The sequence below is a fragment of the Motacilla alba genome, chromosome 15 (genome assembly GCF_015832195.1).
Source record: "Motacilla alba alba isolate MOTALB_02 chromosome 15, Motacilla_alba_V1.0_pri, whole genome shotgun sequence".
Classification (NCBI taxonomy): domain Eukaryota; kingdom Metazoa; phylum Chordata; class Aves; order Passeriformes; family Motacillidae; genus Motacilla; species Motacilla alba.
Window position 1 is genome coordinate 14,024,652 of NC_052030.1, and position 23,594 is coordinate 14,048,245.

The 23,594-nt window shown below is 51.4% G+C and overlaps 1 protein-coding gene across 3 annotated transcripts in view; it reads left to right on the forward strand.

Moving 5' to 3' along the window:
* Positions 1-23,157, forward strand: part of LOC119707598 (RIMS-binding protein 2-like) — a 69,366-nt gene extending 46,209 nt beyond the window's left edge. For 2 of the 3 annotated variants that reach the window (XM_038152828.1, XM_038152829.1), the window contains 9 exons: positions 2,346-2,468; positions 4,027-4,131; positions 7,297-7,347; positions 8,547-8,567; positions 12,608-12,803; positions 16,510-16,661; positions 18,845-18,921; positions 19,679-19,788; positions 20,503-23,157. In XM_038152828.1, coding sequence (XP_038008756.1) covers positions 4,030-4,131; positions 7,297-7,347; positions 8,547-8,567; positions 12,608-12,803; positions 16,510-16,661; positions 18,845-18,921; positions 19,679-19,788; positions 20,503-21,347 — 1,554 coding nt within the window. In that variant the 5' untranslated portion in view covers positions 2,346-2,468; positions 4,027-4,029 and the 3' untranslated portion in view covers positions 21,348-23,157. The remainder of the gene's footprint in view (positions 1-2,345; positions 2,469-4,026; positions 4,132-7,296; positions 7,348-8,546; positions 8,568-12,607; positions 12,804-16,509; positions 16,662-18,844; positions 18,922-19,678; positions 19,789-20,502) is intronic. The other variant, XM_038152830.1, reaches the window with a different exon arrangement.
* The last annotated feature ends 437 nt before the right edge of the window (positions 23,158-23,594 follow it).

Genomic DNA, 23,594 nt, shown 5'->3' on the forward strand with positions numbered 1-23,594 from the left:
AGTGCCAGACAGGAGCAGGATTGCATCGTTGATCCCGACCCCCTCTGCTCCCCTTTCCAGGGCACAGCCTGGGTCCTGGCAGTGCCAGACAGGAGCAGGATTGTGTCGTTGATCCCGACCCCCTCTGCTCCCCTTTCCACGCCGTTCCTCCTCAGCAGCGCCTCTGATCTGAGCAGTGCAGCGCAGTTCCAAGGATGCAGGAGTGATTGGTTCTGAAAATCCATTGTTAAAGAGTTTCCTTTGTCATAAAGAACTGCGAGTAAGGGAAAAGGAAAATCCGTGCACAGAAAAAAAAAAAAATTCCCGGGGTTGACAATAATTGCATCAGTTCTTGTGGAAAACATGATTTGTTCCCCGTGCCTCTCTTTTTTCCAGCCCACTGCACTCCAAAGAGCCCTTCTGCAGGGCTGGTGCAGGGGCTGGCTGCAGCCATTGACATGGTTTGCTCCGTGGCAAAATCTGCAAGTCAACGAGCTGCAGCCAGAAGGCAAACAAAGAGGCTGAATCAGCTTTCAAAACAGTGCATTAGAAAAGGCAAACAAAAAAAAATAAAATAAAAACAAACCCCAAGCCAAACAAACAAAGCCAAAATAAAAACAAACAAACCAGACCAAACAAAACAGAAACGTTGCTGCTTCCTCACCTCCTGCAAACACTGCAGAAAAGGGGCAATGCATGTGGAAATAATCTTGGGGCTTTTAGCCCAGCTGTTCATTCCTGCTGGATTCTTCCTTCATGTAGAAGATCTGCTATGGTTCCAGCTGCAATGATCCTGCCAGGCATCAATACAGATCTCAAACTCGTGCAGTGATCAGGGATAAGAAATCAAACTTTCAGCTGATCTGAATTAAAGGAAGAACTTTCCCCTGGCAGGCAGCAGTAATTCCATGCATTTTCCTGTTTTCTGTTTATGAAGCAGTCGCTGTCACTGGTGATTCACAAAATCCTGTGTCAAAAGACTTGTTCCTGCTGAACTGCTTGACACAGGACCAAAGAATCAAACCACATACCACATCTTCTGTCAGGAGTGTCTGATCCTTTGAACACCTTCTGCATAGAAACGTTTCAAGGCAGAGCAAGGGGTTCATTGCAGAAGAACACTGATTTTACAATTGCAGGCACACTGATTCCAAGCGTTAACGGGGGCTGATCACGTGTGTTTGAGTTTATTCTGAAGCCAGGTTACACTTAAAAGAGTCCAGAAGAAATGGAAATTTGAGTTTTATCAAATATATATATATATGTGTGTGTGTATAAATATATATATGTGTATTTATACATATATATATATAGGTAAATATATATGTATATTTTTATAAATGTGTTTATATAAATATATATGTATATATAAAAATATATATGTATGTAAATATATATATGTATTTTTATATATGTGTGTGTATATAAATACATATATGTATATATAAATATATATGTATGTAAATATATATGTATATTTATATACATGTGTGTATATAAATATATATAAAATATATGTGTATATTTATATATAAGTGTATATAAATATATATGTGTATATATAAATATATATGTATATATAAATATATATGTATGTAAATATATATATTTTATATATATATATATATATATATATATATATATATATATATATATATATATATATATATGTGCGTGTGTGAGATCTCTGCCTCTTTGTGTAGCACGCCCATCTCGGGGCCCCTGGGATGCAGGGAGTGTGGAAGTGTTTTGGCTGTCCCTCGTTCAGGGCACGCTGGGATGTGTTTGTTCAGTTTGCATGGCGTGTGTGTAGCTGCAGCTGCAGCCTGTGCTGCAGCCTGTGCTGCACCCTGCAGCCTCGCTGGGCTGTGTTTGTTCAGTTTGCATGGCCTGTGCGTAGCTGCAGCTGCAGCCTGTGCTGCAGCCTGTGCTGCACCCTGCAGCCTCGCTGGGATGTGTTTGTTCAGTTTGCGTGGCGTGTGCATAGCTGCAGCTGCAGCCTGTGCTGCACCCTGCAGCCTCGCTGGGCTGTGTTTGTTCAGTTTGCGTGGCGTGTGCGTAGCTGCAGCTGCAGCCTGTGCTGCAGCCTGTGCTGCAGCCTGCAGCCTCGCTGGGCTGTGTTTGTTCAGTTTGCGTGGCGTGTGCGTAGCTGCAGCTGCAGCCTGTGCTGCAGCCTGTGCTGCACCCTGCAGCCTCCCCCCCTGCTGCGGGAAGGTCCCGTGAGCCTGGGGCAGGCACGGCTCCTCGGGAGCATTCCCTGGGAGGCTCTGGCTCCCTGCCTGCTCGGAGCCTTTCCCTCTGCGTTCCCCTGCCCAGGTGCCAGGTGTGCTGCCCTCCCTGCAGCCGCGACCTGTTTGTGTCTCCAGGTTACCGCAGACTATGAGCACCTCCGAGAAACCCTTCTGAGAGCGACCCGAGAACGAGCTTTGGCTGCCAGGGGAAAACACCAGCTCCAAGCCAAGCTGGAGAACTTAGAGCAGGTCCTGAAGGTGGGTGCAAATCCCAGATCCCAGATCCCAAATCCCAGTCCTTCCCCGCTCCCCACGGTCCCTGGCGCTCAGCCGGGGGGCCCTGCACAGCCAGGCACTGAACCCCCCTCTCGGCTGGGATCAGGGCTGTGCTTTTTAGGGCAGCTGGGATAAGGGTGAAGAGAAGGAGAAATTTGGACTCCATGTTTTAGAAGGCTGGTTTATTATATTGTGAAATATATTATATCAAAAAGATTACACTAAAACTGTACTAAAAGAACAGAGAGAAAGATGCATCAGAAAGCAGATAGCAATAGAAAGGAATGAATAACAAAGGCTGTGACTCCCAGAGAGTCTGACCCAGCTGCCCCCTTGACTGGTCATTAATTAGAAACATTTAACATGGACCAACCAAGGAAGCACCTGCTGCATTCCACAGCAACAGACAGTCATTTCTCTACATCTTGAAGCTGAGGCTCTCAGCTTCTCAGGGGAAGAAAATCCTGACAAAAGGATTTTCATAAAATATCATGGCTACACAGAGTGGGAATGAGAGCCCCAGGCACGGAGAGGGCTCTCAAAGCAGCACAGGGGCATCCAGAGACCTTTATGGGGCACTCACAGCACTTGAGTGCACACTGCCCTGCACAGCTATTGCAGCCAGAACGGGAGAGAGCCCAGAGCGAGAAAAACTGCCCAGATATTTCATTTCAGATATTTAACTGCCCAGATATTTCCCCTCAGAGAGCCTGCCTGGCTGCCCCTCTGTGCAGCAGGTGACAACATCACAGGTGGGAAGTGAGCTTGGTGAAATGCTCTCCTGTGGACAATCAGGGACATTTTGGGCTGTTCCTGTCCATTTTCTCCACGCATTTGTTCTCCCAGGGGCTGCTTTCTCACAGCTTTGTGTGCAGTATCTCGGAGCTGCAGATGAGGTGTGGTGCCTCTGCTCTGAGATCGCTGTGGGAGCACTGTGTAACTCGGGAAATAAAAATCCTCAATCCCAGCTCCACCAGGGAAGAGAGCAGAATCCAGACCCAGATCTCTCTGAACTCCCATTTATTAGCAGGCTGTTGGGAAGCTGCAGGGATGCTGGGCAGTAATATCACCCTGGAATGAAAAGATTCCTATCTGCAGAGGGGGTCCTGGCAGGGCACAGCCTGGGTCCTGGCAGGGTCACAGCCTGGGTCCTGGCAGTGTCAGACCTTGGGTCCTGGCAGGGCTGAGCCTGGGTCCTGCAGTGTCACAGCCGGGGTCCTGGCAGGGTCACAGCCTGGGTCCTGGCAGTGTCAGACCTTGGGTCCTGGCAGGGCTGAGCCTGGGTCCTGGCAGTGTCACAGCCGGGGTCCTGGCAGGGTCAGACCCTGGGTCCTGGCAGGAATTGATGTCCAAGTGCCTGAGTTCCCTTTGGTTGAAGCCCTGACTGAACTCCCACCCCTCCTGGTTTCCCTGCTGCCTCTGAGGGTGCCAGGCAGGTGTCTGGGGTGGGAGCCGTGCCCCCCGGCCGTGGCAGCCCCTGTGGCCGCAGCTGGCACTGTCCCCGTGCCCTGAGAGCTGTCCTGTCCCTCTCCTGGCGCAGCACATGCGAGAGGCTGCGGAACGGCGGCAACAGCTGGAGCTGGAGCATGAGCAAGCCTTGGCTGTCCTCAACGCCAAACAGCAGGAGATCGAGCTGCTGCAGAAGGTACGGGGACAGCAGGGGACACCAGGGGACAGGGATGGGACAGGCAGGAGATCGAGCTGCTGCAGAAGGTACGGGGACAGCAGGGGACAGCAGGGGACAGGGATGGGATGGGATAGGGAAGGGACAGGCAGGAGATCGAGCTGCTGCAGAACATACCTGGGGATGGGACAGGGATGGGACAGGAAGAGGGACAGGCAGGGACAGGGACAGGGAGGAATGGAGCCCCTGCAGAAGGTACCTGGGACAGGACAGGACAGGGACAAGCAGGAGATTGCAGGTGGGAGCACGAGCTGCAGGGCAGAGGAGCATGGTGGGATCCCCTGGGCTGGAGGCACTCCCAGCCAGCTGCAGCTGCTGCCTGCCCTGGCGGCTCCAGGCCCTGCTGTGCCCTGGAAGCAGGGCTGCTCCGTGCTGCAGTGCTGCTCTGTGCTGCAGGGCTGATCCGTGCTGCAGAGCTGCTCTGTGCTGCAGGGCTGATCCCTGCTGGAGCCTGCCCCGCTCCGTGCTGCAGGGCTGCTCCGTGCTGCAGGGCTGATCCCTGCTGGAACCTGCCCCGCTGTCCCGGGCTCTGCTGAGCCCAGCAGGGACAGCAGTGGCTCAGCCTCCTGGGTTTCCTTTGCGTTTCCAGTGCTCCCCTCATGGTTGGCCTGGTGACACCTGTGCGTTTCTCAAATGTCACCAAGGAACCCAGTCCTGGTTTCCTGGCAGTCGGACTCGAGGTCTGTGCCGTTTCCAGCCTGTGTTGATGTTCTCACTGGCACATCCGTGTTTGGCAGGATTTCTCTGGGCTCCTCTTCCAGACGTGCGACCCTTGCTGCCTTTCCCCAGTAAATCAGGGAAAGAAAGTCTCGTGAGGTGCTGGCACATCTCAGCTGCTCCTCCTTTTCAAGAATGTGTCAGGTTTGTGTGGCAAGGGTTTGGTGCCCAGCCAGCATCAGCCCCCCACAGAAACTGAGCAGTTGCTTTAACACCTCACTCACTCCCAAGGTCATTCTCTAATTCACAAATCACTTCAAGACTTTTCTTTCTCCCCGCACTGCAATTTCTCAGTATTCATTGTAATACAAAAACCATGATGTTGAGTTTCAGTTTTGCCAAAGCCACTTAAAGCTGCAATTGTCTCAGTGCTAATGTTGATTTTTCCAATTGCTGGACTAGATTAAAACACAGAAATAATGCTGCTAATGATAATTTGGTAGGGAATTGGGAAGGAGGGACCTTCTCAGCAGAATCAAAGATGTATGTAATAATGTTGCTTGAAATAGAACACTGTAGTTGACCAAATGAAATCTCCCAGTTAATTTTCTTTTAGTCTTTCTCAGTAAGTGTACTTAGGCACACTGCAAAATGCCATTTCTAGTTATATTCAGCAGTTATTATTAGAACTGCCTCATAAATTTTGGGCTTAAATTTCCTGGCAAAGGAAAGAAATCAAAGGAAGGCACAGCATTTCTTGCTAATTCTTCTCACATTCTTCTCATAAATCCTCCTCTGGACTGGCAGCACAAACCTGTGTGCTTCTGTTTCTGCAGGGACAGGCACTGGGCCCTGCCCAGCTTGTGCTGGGTTTGGTGTTCCACCCGTGCAACACGCTCAGCAGATCAATGTCTTAAATGAATCTGTTATCTAAGGACTAAAACACATCCCTGCCAGCTTTACCAGGAGCTGCTGGCTCAGCTTGCATCCAGAGCTGGCCTCCCAGTGCGTGTCAAACCCTTCCTTCCCTTTTGGTTTTTCATTGTCTTTCCTGGGGGAGGCGCTTCCCAAGGCAGGTGGCAGTCTGGCAGCAGCAGGATGGCTCTCCACAGCACGCCCGCTGCCTTGGGAAGGCTGAGGAGCACCAAGCTGCCCGTCAGAGCAGAGCCTTCCCTGCCCCAGCCCCTGCCTTGCTGCCACATTCTGCAAGGAACAAAAGCTCGTTCCATGTCTGGTGCCTGCACAGGCTGACCCCGTTTCCCAGGCGGGAGGAAGAGCTCAGTGTTGTTGGTGCTGCTGGGGACCCAGCCTTCTTCTCTGAGAAAACCTAAACCCAAGGGGGTTTGATGCTCGGCAGGGGCAGCCGTGGGTGCCATCGTTTGCCAGTCTGTTAAACGCCTGCTGGTGGATGGCTCAGGCTCTGTGTGCCCTGCTGGCACCTGCTGGCACCTGCTGGCACCGTGTCCCTTGTCACCAGGGTGACGGCAGGGCTGCAGCAGGGCTGGGCTGGGATGCAGGACAGGGGGCTGTGGGTTTGGGTCTGTGTATTTGGGGTTGTGTATTTGGGGTTGTGGGTTTTGAGTCTGTGGTTTTGGTCTGTGGGTTTGGGTTTGTGGATTTGGGGTTGTGGATTTGGGGTTGTGGGTTTTGAGTCTGTGGTTTTGGTCTGTGGGTTTGGGTTTGTGGATTTGGGGTTGTGGATTTGGGGTTGTGGGTTTTGGGCTGTGGTTTTGAGTCTGTGGTTTTGGTCTGTGGGTTTAGTCTGTGGGTTTGGGTCTATGGATTTGGGGTTGTGGATTTGGGTTTGTGGGTTTGGGTTTGTGGTTTTGGGTGTGTAGTTTCAGTCTGTGGATTTGGGGTTGTGGATTTGGTCTGTAGTTTTGGTCTGTGGTTTGGGTTTCTGGGTTAGGGTTTTGGTGGTGGCTTTCTGGCCTGACCCAGGTCCCCCTGAAGGGCTGGGCAGCCCTGAGCTGCAGGGAGGGCTGGTGTGCAGAGCAGAGTGCATTCCAGCTGCAGGGAGGGCTGGTGTGCAGAGCAGAGTGCATTCCAGCTGCACTTTGGGGCTGCAGGGAGGGCTGCTGTGCAGAGCAGAGTGCATTCCAGCTGCAGGGAGGGCTGGTGTGCAGAGCAGAGTGCATTCCAGCTGCACTTTGGGCTGGTGTGCAGAGCAGAGTGCATTCCAGCTGCAGGGAGGGCTGGTGTGTAGAGCAGAGTGCATTCCAGCTGCACTTTGGGGCTGCAGGGAGGCTGGCAGTGGCTGGGGCAGCGCGTGCAGAGCAGCCCTGCTCCCAGAGCCACCTCCCAAGGCAAACAGCCCTGCCGGGCTGGCACAGCCACCCTGCTGCCTGGAGATGGCCCTGGGGGTGCTGCTGGCTGTGCTCTCAGCGCGGTGAACGGGGCACGACTAACTCGTTCTCCCTCTGCCCCCTTTCCCCTCCTTCTGCCCTCGTCCTCTCTCACGAATGCAAGGCTCAGGTTGAAGCTAAGAAGGAGCATGAAGGAGCAGTTCAGCTGCTAGAGGTAAGATCCCCTGGCTTCCCTTGGCTTGCCCGGGTCCCTTCTGAGCAGGGTCACTTCCAGCATGGGCACTGGGAGCTTCTCGAGGCACGTGCAGCCAAAGAGGGTTTTCTCTCTTCTGATAGAATTGCATCCTTTAGGATTTATAGCTCAGTTAGGAGGGCGTTAAGCTGAGCTGTTGCAAGTGATGTATGTTTCTCTTTTGGTACCATTTTTTGTGAAATACTACTAAGGGGAGCGATTAACGGTGAGAATTTTGATTTATTAGGCTGGAAATACAGCAGCAAATACCAACCAGCTACCAGGGTCCCTAATTAAACACTGCCTAATTAACATAAAGCAACATGTCAAAGAAGCAGAAACTGTAAACCTAATGAAAGAATTGAGGTACTTCAAAAACCTTCAAAGGGTGTGCTGGCAGGAGAACACTTCATTTTCTGCCTGAGGAAAAGGCATGGAATGGTTTTAAGTGTTAATGTACATGTCCTAAAGAACGTGCACAAATAGGATGGATAATACAGGTGCATTGTCAACGTTTCATTTAGAAATTTCCTTTTATCTAGAGGCAATTTCCAGTCCTTTCACCTCCCCACAGTATTTCTGTATGCACTTGCTGGCCATGCCTCAGTGAAAGGTGGATTTTTCCTGCTGCATTGATCAACTTAAAAAAAAAAAATTAAAGCAATTGTTTACTATTATCTATAAAAGTGAATATTCCCACAGAGAGTGTTTTACTCGTAGGCTTTCATTATGATCATATCCATTACGTTTGGTTTAGCTTCCAGACTGTGAGCTGCAGTTATTATTCAATGCCTGGTGCAAAGAGTTTGATGCAGGAGAACAGAAACAAGAGGAGCAGGAGATTATTTACCCCCTCAAGCCGAGCACAATCCTGATTTAGCTGATCTGTCTGCAACCTCTGATTTGCATAACCCCTACAAGATTTCCAAAGCTTTTGCTTTTTGTGAGCACGTTATTTGTTAGCATTTTACTGAGTGTGCCTTCTGCAGTTTCAGATCAGCAGCAGTGCTGGTTGCTGTGGTGCTGCTCGCGTTGATGCATGCTTTTACACGTGTAGCTCTTCTAAGAGGCTGCTTTGAAATGTAAAGAAATTATTCAGAACTGTTTTTATTTCTTTGTTTATTTCACATCTCTTTGTTTACTGTGTCTGTTTGGGATTTGTTGCTTTGCACTTCACCCAGAACACCTTGGACAGCATGCAGGTATTTTAGGGCATGAATTCTCCTTTCCCCGTGCCGAGTCCTGCACTCCTCCCTTGCACATGAGAAGCAGAGCCCGGCCTCACCTCGCATGGGATGTGTGCTGGAGCCCTTGTTATGCCAGCATGCTTTGCACTGTTGGCCTTAAACCAAACCATGCAAACCAGGATACTTCTGCAAGAAAGGAGCCTTGGCATGGCTTAACGAGAGCTCCATCCTGGTTTGCAGCCAGCTCCTCACCAGCATGCCCAGTAGGAGTGGTTTGGTGGTTCCCTCAGAGTGTGACCTCCTGACTGTGTGGGTTTTGTCTGAATTCAGGTTGTCCTTTGCTAAGGCAGAGACTGCTCAGGTGATATTTGCCCCTGAGGCTGGTTTGAGCTGCCCAGTGAAAGCCACTGCTGTGTGAACAGTGGGGCTGTGGGGTGGTCCCTGCCCAGCAGAACGTGCCCATTCCTGCTCTGAATCCAGACCTGTCCAGCTGCAGAGCTGCTCATCCCTGCCCTGTGTGCAATCCAGAGCTGCTCATCCCTGCCCTGTGTGCAATCCAGCCCTGCAGAGCTGCTCATCCCTGCCCTGTGTGCAATCCAGAGCTGCTCATCCCTGCCCTGTGTGCAATCCAGAGCTGCAGAGCTGCTCCCCCCTGCCCTGTGTGCAATCCAGAGCTGCAGAGCTGCTCATCCCTGCCCTGTGTGCAATCCAGCCCTGCAGAGCTGCTCATCCCTGCCCTGTGTGCAATCCAGAGCTGCTCATCCCTGCCCTGTGTGCAATCCAGAGCTGCAGAGCTGCTCCCCCCTGCCCTGTGTGCAATCCAGAGCTGCTCATCCCTGCCCTGTGTGGAATCCAGAGCTGCAGAGCTGCTCACCCCTGCCCTGTGTGCAATCCAGAGCTGCTCCCCCCTGCCCTGTGTGCAATCCAGCCCTGCAGAGCTGCTCATCCCTGCCCTGTGTGCAATCCAGAGCTGCAGAGCTGCTCACCCCTGCCCTGTGTGCAATCCAGAGCTGCAGAGCTGCTCATCCCTGCCCTGTGTGCAATCCAGAGCTGCAGAGCTGCTCATCCCTGCCCTGTGTGCAATCCAGCCCTGCAGAGCTGCTCATCCCTGCCCTGTGTGCAATCCAGAGCTGCTCATCCCTGCCCTGTGTGCAATCCCTGTCTGATGGATGAGCCTGCTTGCTCCCCATCCCTGGAGCCTTTGGGTTTCAGCAGCTGGGAGGGGAGCTGGGCAGTGCCAGGGGACAGGCAGACAGGCTGTCTGAGCAGGGCTGGCTCATCCCCTGCCCTGGGCAGCCGCTCCAGCTCCAGGCAGAGCTGGGCCAGCCCTGGGACACCCTGCTCAGGACAGGCTGCATGGCAGGGACCAGGCACAGGGTAGAAATCCCCAATTCTGAGCCTGTGAGCACAGGTTAAATGGCAGGGACCAGGGCACAGGGTAGAGATCCACAATTCTGAGCCTGTGAGCACAGGTTCAATGGAAAATACTATGGCACAGGGTAGAAATCCCCAATTCTGAGCCTGTGAGCACAGGTTCAATGGCAGGGACCAGGCACAGGGTAGAAATCCAGAATTGTGAGCCTGTGAGCTCAGGTTCAATGGCAGGGACCAGGCACAGGGGGAAAATTCCCAGTTCTGAGCCTGTGAGCACGTCCTGCTCGGCAGGGTCAGACCCAAATCTGTGGATCTCCTGCAGCTGAGGCTGGCTGAGAGCAGAGCAAGCACATGCCTGGGGTCAGGGAGCAGGGATGAGCGTGGGGATGCCTCCTGGTGGCTCCACCGTGGCTCTCATGGCCAGTTATCTTTATAAAGTGCCAGCTCAGTTCTAACTCACAACCCTACTCAAATACAGCAGCAAAGGCATTTTTCTCCCAGGCTTCCTACTCTCATGAGAGAACTTGAAACCTCTGCATGCTCAGAAGACAGGGCATTTACTGCAATACAAACAATTTCTAAGTTATTAATGCTTTTTCAAAAATACTCTTAAGGCAGCCTTATCTTCTTGTTGAGGCGTGGACTGCGATGATTTTGTTTTTTATTCTGTGCTAGAGTTTGCACAGCTGCCTGTGGAAGGGTCAGTAATATTCTTAGAGGGCTGAATGGCTCATCCCTAAGCTTTCCATTGGAAAGTGGGAACCAAATAACCCAGTTTTCTTCTTTGTTTGCTTCGTGTCCTTTTGAAACTGCACAGATGCCATTTTCATGCAGCAAATTAACAAGTTAACAAATTAACAAGTAGCAAAATCTGACATTTCATTCGCTCAAAACCACAGCAAAAAAAAAAAAAGAAAAAAAAAAGACGAGAGCCCCAAGCATTTCATGTTTGTGTAAAACTCCCACAAAGTCTGATTCTTGCTGTTCTTGGTTTCATCATCAATCAGAGGGATACCCTGAGCTTTCTTTTGCAGAAATAAATTGATTTGTGTGTTATGAATGCAAGGAAATTATATCTTTAAAATCCACTTTAACTTTAAAAAAGTATTAGGTGCAAGAAAAGGAACAAACAGTGCCCCCTTGTAGAGTAGAACGTTTGGGTTTTGGGGTTCTTCTGGGTACTGTGAGCATTTTCCTTCAGCCAGGATCTTTTTATAGGTGCTGTGTGACAGCGTTGTTTTCTTGATGTATAAATGTACAGGTTTCTTACACAAACAGGGAATGTTTTTCCCGTTAAAAACCCGAAGCTCTTAGTTCAGTTGAACGAGTTTAATTGCTATCCAGCCCTCCTTTGTTAGTACAGCTGCTCAGCCAGGCACCAAGGGGTTTAATGCAGGAAGGTGATGTTTGCTCAGCACAGACACATTATTCCAGCCTCCATTCAGCCAGGGAGAGTGCAGCCTTGGAGAAAGGGCTTTCGTGCTGTGGTCCAACCTGTGCAGACCCCCAGAGCTCCCCTGGGTGCCTTGGCCCCTGCTTTCAGCCAGGGAACGAGTCTGACCCCCTCCCCTGCTCGCTCAGCAATTCCCCTCCTTCTGTCTGGGCAGGTTCACAACACGGGCTCCTCTTTCAGTCCTGCTTTGTTAAAGCCCGATGCCTCAAAATCCAGACAAACCCGTCATGTTTTGGTAGCCCTCCCAGGCTTGCAGAAGCCCCCTCTTGGCTGGAGCGCCTCGGGGTGCTTTGGTTTTCACTGTTTTGAGGGAGTTCAGCCGGGGGCTGGGCCCAGGCTCTGCAGGATCCCTGGGGGCTCTGTTCTTGTGGGGTTTTAAGACACAAATGTAAATGCAGCAGTGAGGAGGTTCAGCTGGATGGCAGCAGCTGGGCGAAGCCCAGAGATGCCCCAGAGATGCCACACCTGCCTTTTAGAGAGCTGGAAAGGCACACAGAACTGGGAGTGAAGGAGCCACAGCCCTGCAGGGTCTCCCTGCGGGTGCTCTTGGCAGGGATTTCTTCAGCACTGCCGGGGTGTGAGATGAGGCATTTCCCCTCGGGAAGCTGGTGGGGGAGGCAGGAATCACCTCAGGGGGGCAGGGCTGCCCGCGGGCCACCTTCCAAGCCCGGGGAGGTCCGGGGGGAGCTGGGGGGCTGTGTGTCCTGAGCCCCCATCCCAAATCCCCAGGCTGGGGGGGCTGTGTGTCCTGAACCCCCATCCAAAATCCCCATCCCAAATCCCCAGTCTGGGGGGGCTGTTCATCCCCAATCCCCGAGCTGGGGAGCTGTGTATCCTGAATCCCCGAGCTGGGGGGCTGTGTTTTGGTTGGGGGGGGGCTTGGGGGGGGGCTGTGTATCCCCTGCTGTGTCTGGGGGGGGGGTGTATCCCCATGCTGTGTCGGGGGGCTGTGTATCCCCAATCCCCGGGCTGGGGGGGGTTGTGTATCCCCATGCTGTGTCGGGGGGCTGTGTATCCCCATCCCCGGGCTGGGGGGCTGTGTGTCCCCAGTCCCTAGGCTGGGGGGGCTGTGTGGTGCCTGGGGGGCGGTGTATCCCCAATCCCCGGGCTGGGGGGGGTTGTGTATCCCCATGCTGTGTCGGGGGGCTGTGTGTCCCCAGTCCCCAGTCTGGGGGGGCTGTGTGTGCCCCGCGCTGCCCCCCGGGCGCTGAGCGCCGTGTGTCCGCAGGCCAAGGTGCGGGAGCTGGAGCAGAAATGCCGCACGCAGAGCGAGCAGTTTAAGCTGCTGTCGCGGGAGCTGGAGCGGTTCCGGCAGCAGGCGGGCAAGATCGAGCTGCTGGGCAGCGCCTCGCTGGCCCCCCCGGGGCCCCCCGGCAAAGCCCTGGCCCAGCTGATGAACGGCATCGCCACCTCCATCGGCAAAGGTAAGGGGCTGGGGGCTCCCGCCGGGGCACACCTCGCACGGCATCGCTGCCCCCGCCGGGCTGGGCTCCCAGGCAGCCAGGACACGGGGAGAGACACAGAGAAGGACACGGGGAGAGACACAGAGATCCTGACCCCATGCTCCAGGAGGCTGGTTATTGTATTGTGATGTATTATATTAAAAACGGCACACTAAAACTATAAAGAACAGAGAGAGAGATCCTTCAGAAGGCTGGGCAGGAAGAGAAAGGAATGAATAACAAAGGCTGTGACTCCCAGAGAGTCTGAGCCAGCTGCCTCCTTCATTGGTTATTGAGTAGAAACACTTAACATTGACTAATCAAGGAAGTACCTGTTGCATTCTGCACTAGCAGATAATAATTGTTTGTATTTTGAAGCTGAGGCCTCTCAGCCTCCCAGGAGAAGAAAACCCTGACAAAAGGATTTTCATAGAATGTCATAACTACACTGGGCTTCTTCCAGTTTCATCCAGGCACTGCTGGTGATGCCTGCAGTCTGAGCTCTCGTATTCCCAGGCTCTGCCCTGCATTGGTGTGTGACTCTGAGCCCCACACACAGGGCCAGCAGCTCTCCTCACAGCTCAGGCACACACAGCAATCCTTTTCCAGCCCAGAGCCAAGGACAGCGCTGCAGCTGCAGCCCAAAGAGTGCAAACAGCAGGGGATGGAGGGAGGCACTGCACCACTGCAGCTGCACCCAAAGAGTGCAAACAGCAGGGGATGGAGGGAGGCACTGCACCACTGCAGCTGCAGCCCAAAGAGTGCAAACAGCAGGGGATGGAGGGAGGCACTGCACCACTGCAGCTGCACCCAAAGAGTGCAAACAGCAGGGGATGGAGGGAGGCACTGCACCACTGCAGCTGCACCCAAAGAGTGCAAACAGCAGGGGATGGAGGGAGGCACTGCACCACTGCAGCTGCAGCCCAAAGAGTGCAAACAGCAGGGGATGGAGGGAGCAGCCTGGGAGGGAGGCACTGCACAACCTGGAGCTGCAATGGGACCCTGAACCCAAGATGGAAATGGACCAAAACTCATAAAAGTGTGAAGACTCATGACCATTGTCCATCTTGGGTGTAACCATGGCCAGGCTCTGGCACTGCCCAGGGTGCATCCTTTGAAGGCTTTTCAGTAAATCCCTGCTTTATTCCTTTAGCTCTGTCCAGCCTCTGCTCCAGGGAGCCTCTCTGGGCTTCACTGAGAGCAAAATTCTCTGCAATTGTTGTTGAGTGTAGTGATAGGAAACCTGTTCAGGGTTAAAATTGCCTGTTTTTGTGTAAAATGCATCTGTCTGCATGTGCAGGCTTTGTTGGAAGCCCTTCCCTGTCCCAGGCACAGAAGCAGGTCTGCTCTCTTGCTGAAGGAGGAGTTATATTACATTACATCCATTATATTAAAAAACCATTTAAACAGAGCTGGGCAGAAAATCGAGTATTTTGACAGACATGAGAGTGGCTTGGGCTCAGTTTCATTTGTGCAGCAGAAATTATGCACTTCTCCATCAAAATTTGAAAGCAAAACTTTCCAAAAAGTAAAAAACAGTCTCAAGAGAAATGGAGAACATCAAGTAAATAAAAAAAAAATAAATCTGTATTGATATATTGATATTGTCCTTACACCTAGAGTCCCCAGCTCAGTCAACAGTGTGTGTTTGCCCAAGCTCTGTGCTGAACTTTCACCAGGCCATCTCCTGCTGCCCGAGGCAACGGCTCTCCCGCGCAGAGCTTTGTAAACGATCCATTATTCACAGGAAAGGACAAAGACCGGCCAAGAGGTTACCTGAGGACACCTAAAAACAACTCCCGTGTCAATCACAGGCTGCACTGTGTCATTCCATGAGAGTCCTCGGCGGGCTCAGGGTACATTTTGGGTACCTTATTTGCCAAGTGAAAGAATAAGGATCTCTTCCAGCACCTTGATTTTCCTGGGGTTCCTGATGAAGCGTGCTCCTGCGCTGGTCGTTACCTGTGTGCATGCAGAGCAAGGGCTGCCCTGCCCCTTGCTCCAGGCTCTGTACCTAGTGCCAGCAGTTTGGAAACAAGGCCGGAGGTCTGAGACCCACCAGAGGCTTCCTCTGAGCGAATAATCACAGTTGGCCCAGTTATTTCTAGCTTGGCACTGGCAGGCTGAGATGGCAAGCACATTAACAGCAAACAGAAGGAGCTAAATTGGCTCAAGGCTCCTGAACAGGGAGGGCTTCTCTGTTGTAGATGTGAGAAAGGTTCCAAGAATAAAAAATGTGCCCTTTTGCAGCCTGGGGATTGCTCTAAGTGGGGCTGGTTGTAATTAATCTTTTGTGTGGTGAGTTGTATATTTCCCTGCTGTCGATGTGCTGAAGCTGCCCTGCTGTAAATTACAGAGATGCAGAGAAAATTAATCATATTGGACTAATGAGCTCACCAGAAAACCCTCTGATGGAGCTCTTGCAGCTTTTTCTCCTCTGCAGTGAGAACAATGAGGTTCCTCTGATAATTCCTGGTGGCCTGGACTGGGAATCTTGAAATTCAGTAGCAAAACCTTGCTGTCAGGCTTCTGGCAGAGCAGGAGAGGAAATGCTGAACCTAAACAAATGCAGGGGCTGAACGATTGCAGCACAGGCTGCTGGTGTTAAGGAGAGGCAGGATGCACGGTGCCAGTGCCCGTGGAGCAGCAGCTCGCTGTGCCCTGCTGCAGCTCCTGCTCAAAACCAGCTCAGGTCACAGCTCCTGCTCTGGGCACTCAACAACGCTCAGAGCTAAAATGTACAAGTGGCTTTTCTCAGCTTTATTGGAGCCTGGACCACTGTTCCTTTGGCTTGTCTCACCCCTGGTGCTCACCTGAGCCAGGAGGGGAGAGAGCTCAGCCTCTGGTGAGGCTCTCCGTGGGCAGTGTGAGCTCTCTTTGCTTTCCTCTAAGCTCTTTCTAAAAAGCACGGTAAAAATATTCCAGAAGGATTTTTGGAGACGTTTCCTTTTGCATCGCCTGAGTTTCCATGTTTTAGAATGGAGGGATGAGTCACTGTGGCTTAGTGCTGGTGTCAGTGAGGAGCTCCCAGGAGACACCTGGCACTGCCTGCCTGCCAAAAGTCAAACAATTATTGCAAGAGGAATATCCTGCCAACTGCATCCTTAGCATTCCAGTCTCTGTTTTAGAAGACAAATGCATGGCTTGCCTCTGATTTCCAGATTATGACAGGGTCCCCAAAATAAATACAGGCTCCAGCAGCAGCTCTGCAGTGCCGGGTGTGTTACACTGCGTGCCTCAGCTTCCCCAGGCACACCAAGGGACAAGGTGGCTTCTTCTCACTGGGGAAACTTCACCTTTGGGCTCTGTCAGTGAAAATGCCTCACTTCCTGGGCTGTGTTTTGTTCCGTGTACCTTTGGGCTCTTTCAGTGGAAATGCCTTCCCTTTCTGGGCTGTGTTTTGTTCCATGTACCTTTGGGTTCTTTTAATGAAAATGCCTTCCCTTCCTGGGCTGTGTTTTGTTCCATGTACCTTTGGGCTCTGCCAGTGGAAATGCCTTCCCTTTCTGGGCTGTGTTTTGCTACCTGTTGTTGCCTTCAGCAGTTTACCAAGGTCTGGGAGCTGCCAGGCTGAGCCCCCCCAGCCTTCCTCCGGAGGGTTTCTGACAGGAGAGGAGAGTGCCCTGTGCTGGCTTGGCAGGGCTGTGCTGGAGCCGCTGCTGATTCCTGTGTGCTCTGTCCGTGCCAGGCCATGAGAGCCCTCCTGGAAGCCGCTGTGTGATCTCAGAGTTCATCAGACCCCTTCAGATATCTGGAGACAAGCCAGAGCAGCTGTCTGTCAAACCCACGCTCCTGGCCAAGTCAAGACCTGGTACCCCAAGATGCAGATTTGATTCAGACGTGAGTCTTCTTCAATTTTTAACTGAAAAAGTGGCTCGGGGCTGAGGCTCCTCTGCTCCAGCAGGCTGTTGCAGGTTGATCCACCTGCTTTTAAAAAGCCAGACACCAATGTTGTCATTTCCTGAGGCAGCTCGGGAGCGTGGCCGGTGGGATTTGAGGGGTGTTCTCAGGGAAGCTGCGGCTGATGCCGCGGTTGGAGCTCAGGGCTGTGAGGAGCTCTGCAGCTCTCAGTGCTGAGCACAGAGCACGCCTGGGTGAGGCACAGCAGCATCTCTGTGTGGTCTTCAGGGCAGCCAGGACAAGGGTGAGAGACACAGAGATCCTGACTCCATGTTCCAGAAGGCTGAGTTATTATATTGTGATATATATTATATTAAAATGCTGTATTGAAACTACACTAAAAGAACAGAGAGAAAGGATCCATCAGAAGGCTGGGCAGGAACAGAAAGGAATGAATAACAAAGGCTGTGGCTGAGCAGAGTCTGAGCCAGCTGCATCCTTGATTGGTCATTCATTAGAAACACCTCCATGGACCAACCAAGGCAGCACCTGCTGCATCCCACAGCAGCAGAGAGTTCTTGTTTGCATTTCCTTCCTGAGGCTGCTCAGCTTCTCAGGAGAAGGAAATCCCAGCAAAGGATTTTCATAACATATCATGATTTTTAATGTTTAGGACAAATGTTAAATATAAAAACTGCATAGAACAAATCTTGGAAAGTCTGTAGAAGGGTTTTTTTCTCTATTAGATACCCTGGCTTATTTGGGCAGCTAGCCACGAGGAAATGATCTTCAGATTTTACCCCTCATTTCAGGAAATCCCTTTCCTAACCCTTACAGCAGTAAGTAGGTTGCAACTCTGTGCCTATTTTTTATCCATGTTATATTAATTGGTACTGAAAATGTGAAAGTTGGTGGAATCAGAATGTTTCTGAATGGATCACAAGCCTGAGGGTATTCAACAAAATACTGGATTCCTGTATAGTGGGAATTCCACGGGCATGTCTGAGGATTACCCAGAGGAAATATTTGTGTATATTTGTGCAGCAGCATTATTGAAAAGTGGAAACATTTGCTGCTTTTTGAAGAGGCCACAGAAAAAGCAGCTTAGCAAGGAGACTTAGGGAAGCAGAACTAACAGCAAGGAGCAGGAGACGCAAACGTCCAATTTAATTCCCCTTTTCTGTGATTTCTGAGTTATCTCTCGCTGGGAATGTCAAGCCCTCTTGTGCAGAACTGTACTTTTTGTGCCTTCTAGAGTGTAATTATGTGATACACGCTCACATTAGGCAAGCTCACAGAAATTAAGCTCCATTCCTCCTTGGAGATACCCAGACCCAAGGGAGGGCGTGTGAATAAAACCTGAAAAATGAAACACCGTGCTGGGAAGTCTGAAATCAATAAACCAATAAATAAATCAGTGATAGTCTGCAATGGCCTGGTTGTTCCTATTAAAAAGCCTTCTGGAACAACCAGACACCTGAATCCTCTTCCCTGGGGATTTTCCTGGGGTGCTCCTGGCAGGGACCAGTTTAGAGCTGGGAGCTGTAGCTCAGTGTTCACTCTGCCTAGGTTGTAAAATTTTGCTCTGTTTTTGGACAGTTTATTTCATTTGATCCCACTGTTAACCCAGTATTTCTACCTTAATTAACTCTCTCGAGCTCAGGCAAAAAGTTGGTCATTTTTTTCTGGATTCAACACCCCAGTTAAACCTCCAGGTTTTCTAGACCAGATCTGTAATAGAATAAACATGTGGCTTTGCAGGATTGAATTCAGTGTGATGTGAAATTCAGGAGAAAATATGTTATTTCCTTCAGTTGGTGGAAAGGGTGGTGTTCAAGAGATGCTGATGCTGTGGGTTGGGTGGGATGGGATGGGATGGGATGGGGCTGGATTGGATGGGGCTGGATTGGATTGCATTGGCAAGGGGTATATTTTGTGTGATACTTGTGGTTTCCAGGTGTTTGGAGGCTGACACTTGCACCAGTTCTAAACTCAGCATTTGTTTTAAGTGCTCAGTCACTGATTCTGCCCTTCTAAGTAAAATTAACCAGTTGTGCTCCATGTCAGAATTTAATTCTTTTTTCCTTGTTATTGTGTGTTACTGATTGATATCACCTGTCAGGAAAACTGTTCATTCTTTTTTGTAACCACATTATCTTTTTTCTCCCCCCACCCCCCCACAGATGGATAATGATCAGAATTCCAATACCTCAAAGCAGAGATATTCTGGGAAAGTCCACCTTTGCATCGCCCGTTACAGGTAAAGCACCCGTCTCCTTACAGGACTCACCCAGAGCTGAGATACTCAGCAGCAGGGCTGGCTCCCCTCCTTTGTACCCTGAATTTCTGCGTGGAATGGCTGCTCTGCAGAGCCTGTGCTGCTGGCACTGCTGCGGAGCAGGGCCTGTCCCTGTGCCCCAGCTGCCAGAGGGAGCTGAGCTCTCACCCCCTGCCTCCTGCCCTCCTGTCCAAATCAGATTGAATGGGCACCTCCTGCTCTAGAGGGCAGCTCTCACTCTCTTCCTTTCAATTGCTTCTTCAAGCAGGAGAAGATTTGAAGTCCATCACTGCTTTGCACATTAAAATTTCAGGCATTAGGGACTGTCGCCATAAAAATTTCAGTGGCTAGCAGCTTCTCCCAAGATGGAAATAGATTTAAGTGCTTTTTTTGTCTCTCTGTAGCTTCTCTTAGATGTAGCTCACTGTTTTGGTCTTCTTTTACCTTGCCCCTGTAGAAGTTTAATGAACTGGTGTAAAAGGAACATAAAATCCAATACAGCGGCTGGAAAAGGCCCCACAGCTGAGCTTGCCTTAATTCACTCTAAAAACACAGAGACTTTTGGCCGGTGTTTACCAAGAGCCCCAAGGGAGGAGTGTCAGAGCACATCCTGCAGGAGAGGACGTGGGGTGAGGGCAGAGGGGCCTCACGGGCACGGGGGGCGTCGGGAGGGATGCGGAGGCTCTGCCTGGGGAGCTGCAGGCGTGCCCTGAGCAGCACTCTGCCTGTGCCCCCACAGCTACAACCCCTTCGATGGACCAAACGAGAACCCCGAGGCGGAGCTGCCTCTCACGGCAGGGAAGTACCTGTATGTGTACGGAGACATGGACGAGGACGGCTTCTACGAAGGTACGTCTCCTTTAATCCTTCCACTCCTGCTAATTCATGCAGACTGAGATCAGTTCGTCTGCCAAGCACGCTCCAAATTCTCTCCTTCGTCTGCTCCGAAATCGGCTGCTAAATTTAGCTTTATCACCGTGGTGTTAATTAAAAGAGTTTCTGCACCAGCAAAGCCGCTCCTTGCAGGCAGAGCTAATTATAAAATATTTTATGGTGTCAGCTTTTCCTACTGGCAAGATTTAAGTTGACAAAAAAGCTTGCTGGCAGTTCTGGTATTTCCCTTGATAAGCCCTTCTGCTCCCGAGCTGGGGATGATGTTTGTGCACTGTCACTCATCCCTTGCCCCTTCCCTTGCCCACTCTCAAGGCACTGCCACGGACGGGGTGTTGTCACTGTAGGACACGAAATGACACGCTCACTGCTGCTCTCAAGGTGAAGGGAAAGGGAAGGTTACTTTCTGACTCCAACATTCACAGATTTCCAAAAGTGACAGTGGATTGGAGGGTGACAGTGCCACCTCTCCAGTGACACTGGATGAACCACCAGTCCGTCAAATGTCTCCTCCTCCATAAAAGAATGCAAACCAAGGAGTTATCTACAGAAATTGTGTGAGAAAGTACGTTACAAGAATGTAAACAGCAGAAAGCTTAGAAAATCTTAAAAAATCCGGGCTACAGGGTGTTCTCCTTCAGGGCTTTTAATGGCATTGCTCCTTCTCTGCAGGAGAGCTCCTGGACGGACAGAGAGGCCTGGTCCCTTCGAACTTTGTGGACTTTGTTCAGGACAGCGAGGCGCGGCTGGGCAGCGAGCAGGAGCAGAACCTGCTGAACCGCGCGGGGCCGGCGCTGGAGGGGCGGCTGGAGCTCAGCCCCCCGAGCCGCGGCGAGCCCGGCGCGCTCAGCAACGGCGCGGGGACCCTGGACGTCAACATCGACGAGATCGGAGAAGACATCGTGCCTTATCCTCGAAAAATCACCCTCATCAAGCAGCTGGCCAAAAGCGTGATCGTGGGCTGGGAGCCGCCGGTGGTGCCGCCCGGCTGGGGCACCGTCAGCAGCTACAACGTGCTGGTGGACAAGGAGGTCAGGATGAACGTCGCCCTGGGCAGCAGGACGAAAGCTCTGATAGAAAAGCTCAACACCTCCACCTGCACGTACAGGATATCCATCCAGAGCATCACCAGCAAGGGCAACTCCGACGAGCTGCAGTGCACCTTGCTGGTGGGCAAGGACGTCATCGTGGCCCCCTCCAACCTCCGGGTGGACAACATCACCCAGATTTCTGCTGAGCTCTCCTGGCTCCCCACAAACAGTAACTACAGCCATGTCATCTTCCTGAACGAGGAGGAGTTTGACATTGTCAAGGCTGCTAGCTACAAGTACCATTTTTTTAATTTGAAGCCCAACATGGCCTACAAGGTGAAGGTCATGGCAAAGCCCCACCAGATGCCCTGGCAGCTTCCCTTGGAGCAACGAGAAAAAAAGGAAGCCTTTGTGGAATTTTCTACGTTGCCAGCAGGTTTGATGTTTTCCTCCCTGCCCCAAAACTCTTTGGTTGAATTTCTCTGAAAATACTAGATAAAATACTTTAACCTGCACAGCCCTCAGGGGATGCAAGTGTGTTTTGGTTGTGAAGGTGCAATCAACTTCATTGTACAGTTTGAATTTGTAAAGCCAACAGATTCGTTGTGCTTTGGAAAGTCTGAGGTCTTTTCCCACCTGGCTTTTACATTAGGAGTGTTGGTGAGTGTTGTCAGTCGTTTGCCATTGTTCAAGAGCACTGAAGCAGTGTTGAAAACTAGAGCAGAAATACAGCAGTGGATTTCAAGCATAATCTCATAATTTTGGAGGTGTGTGGCAGCACCTGAAAAAAATCTGAGTATCTTTCCTTACAGATTCACCTTCCCACGGTCATCTACTCGTGGCCAGGCAGGAGACCCCTCCAGTATTCAGTCTCCCAGCCCTGGGTGCCTCTGAAGGGACACTCAGGCAGCAGTGGCCCCTGGCAGGCGCAGCCCCAGCAGCATTCTGAGCTGGGTTGGCTCACGCCCTGCAGGGAGTGATCCCAGCAAGGGGCAGGATCCATCCTGCTGCCCTGCTCGGCCTGGGTGAGGAGAGGACACGGGGAGGGCAGCAGTGCCCTTGAGCGGGGGGGTGAAGCTTCTGTGCCTCCTGTTTTGGTGGCAGCTTGGCTGCAGTGGAATGCCCTCAGCCGCTTCTCTGCAGCCTGGGATCCCTCGCTGGGTGCGCGGCAGTGCAGGGTGCAGGGAGGGGAGGGCATTTCACACCTGGCACGTGTCCTGGGGGAGGTGGGAGGCACTGCCTGGGAGCTGGCTCCAGCTTATTTCAACTTTGCTGTTTAGGAAAGGCCTTTTGAGTGAGGGTTTTCCAGGCCAAGCACTTCCTTCCCATGCTGTATCTCCCTCTAGCTGTGAAGTCTGCTGAGCAGTGCAGAGCTGCAGCGAAGCTCAGCTTTGGGAGCCAGAGCTCCCAGAATCATCTCATCCCCACTGCTTCATTCCGCTGGGAGCACTTCCAGAGAAACAAGCCAACTTTGCACTGCTGTGTGGAGAAAAGACAGGAGCAGCTGTTGAAGTGGTTAGAGGCTGATGCCTGATTGCAGAGCCGTTGGAGCAAAGGAAAAGGAGGGATTTGGAGTCAGTGATGGGATTGCCATCTCAGAGTGTCATGCAATTGAACTCATCTTGATTCATCAGAGCAATGGAGCTGCTCACATAGAAACAGAAGTGTTTGTCTCTTGGGCACTCAGATCTAAAAATAGAAATCAGCACAGGATCAGGACCAATGGGGCTGCTGCAGTTTTTGGAGCTAGTTTATGTAAAAAACCCCACGAGGAGCAAAGTGTAGCAGAATTCCAAAGCAAACATTTATGGTGATGACCAAGACCATCGAAAAGCATCAGGAATCATTTCCCATTTAATGAGGGGAGGAAATAGGAGCCACGCTGAGCCTGGGGCGCTGCACTTTATTAAACCTCTCTCTGCACAGCCTGTGAAGGTCGAGACAGACACCCTGGGGATGGTGTCCTGGTGGGAGAGTGGAAGGAAGGTGACTTCTCCTGCAGGAGCAGATTAATGTCATTGTCATTGGCAAGAGGCTGGCTTAGATCAGATGCATTCTTCCTTGTAAGCTGAGCAGCCTTGCTGAATGGGGAGTGCTGGCTGTCGATAAAACAGGATGGCCAGGAAAGCTGAAATTCAATCCTGAACCAAAATCTCTCTTGGCCAAGAATAGTATTAGGTCAATTTGCATGCTCTCAGCTTGCAAGATAAAAATAGTTTAGAGATGCAGGGATGGTATGAGCAAAAGCTTCCTGTTGTGCCTGCAGTGTCCTGAGCGTGAGCATGATTTCATGTCCATGTCCACTAGAGGACGAAATTCAGAGGCAGCAAACCAGTGAAATGCACTGGCATTCTGCCAGTGTCCTGTGTGATACTTGCACGTGTATCAAGCACAGCTGCAGTATTTGTAGCCTTTTGGTAGATGAGCAGGATCTGGTTGTGTTCAGTTTGCTGGGAGGAGCAATCTCACTGCAGCCAGGCCCCGTGTTCTGCTCTGCAGAGGTGGCTGCAGCCCAGCCCTGCCTCTGACACGCAGCAGCAGCAGCCTCTGCCCAGGGTTTGGTGCTGAAATCAGCACAACAGGATGCTTGAAAAATTTACAGACTAACAACCCTCTGCTCAGGGTTTGGTGCTTAAATCAGCACAACAGGATGCTTGACAAATTTACAACTAATAATCTGTGCGATATTTTTACTTTGTCTTTCTGGCCAAAGTAGAGCTATTCATGGCAGGG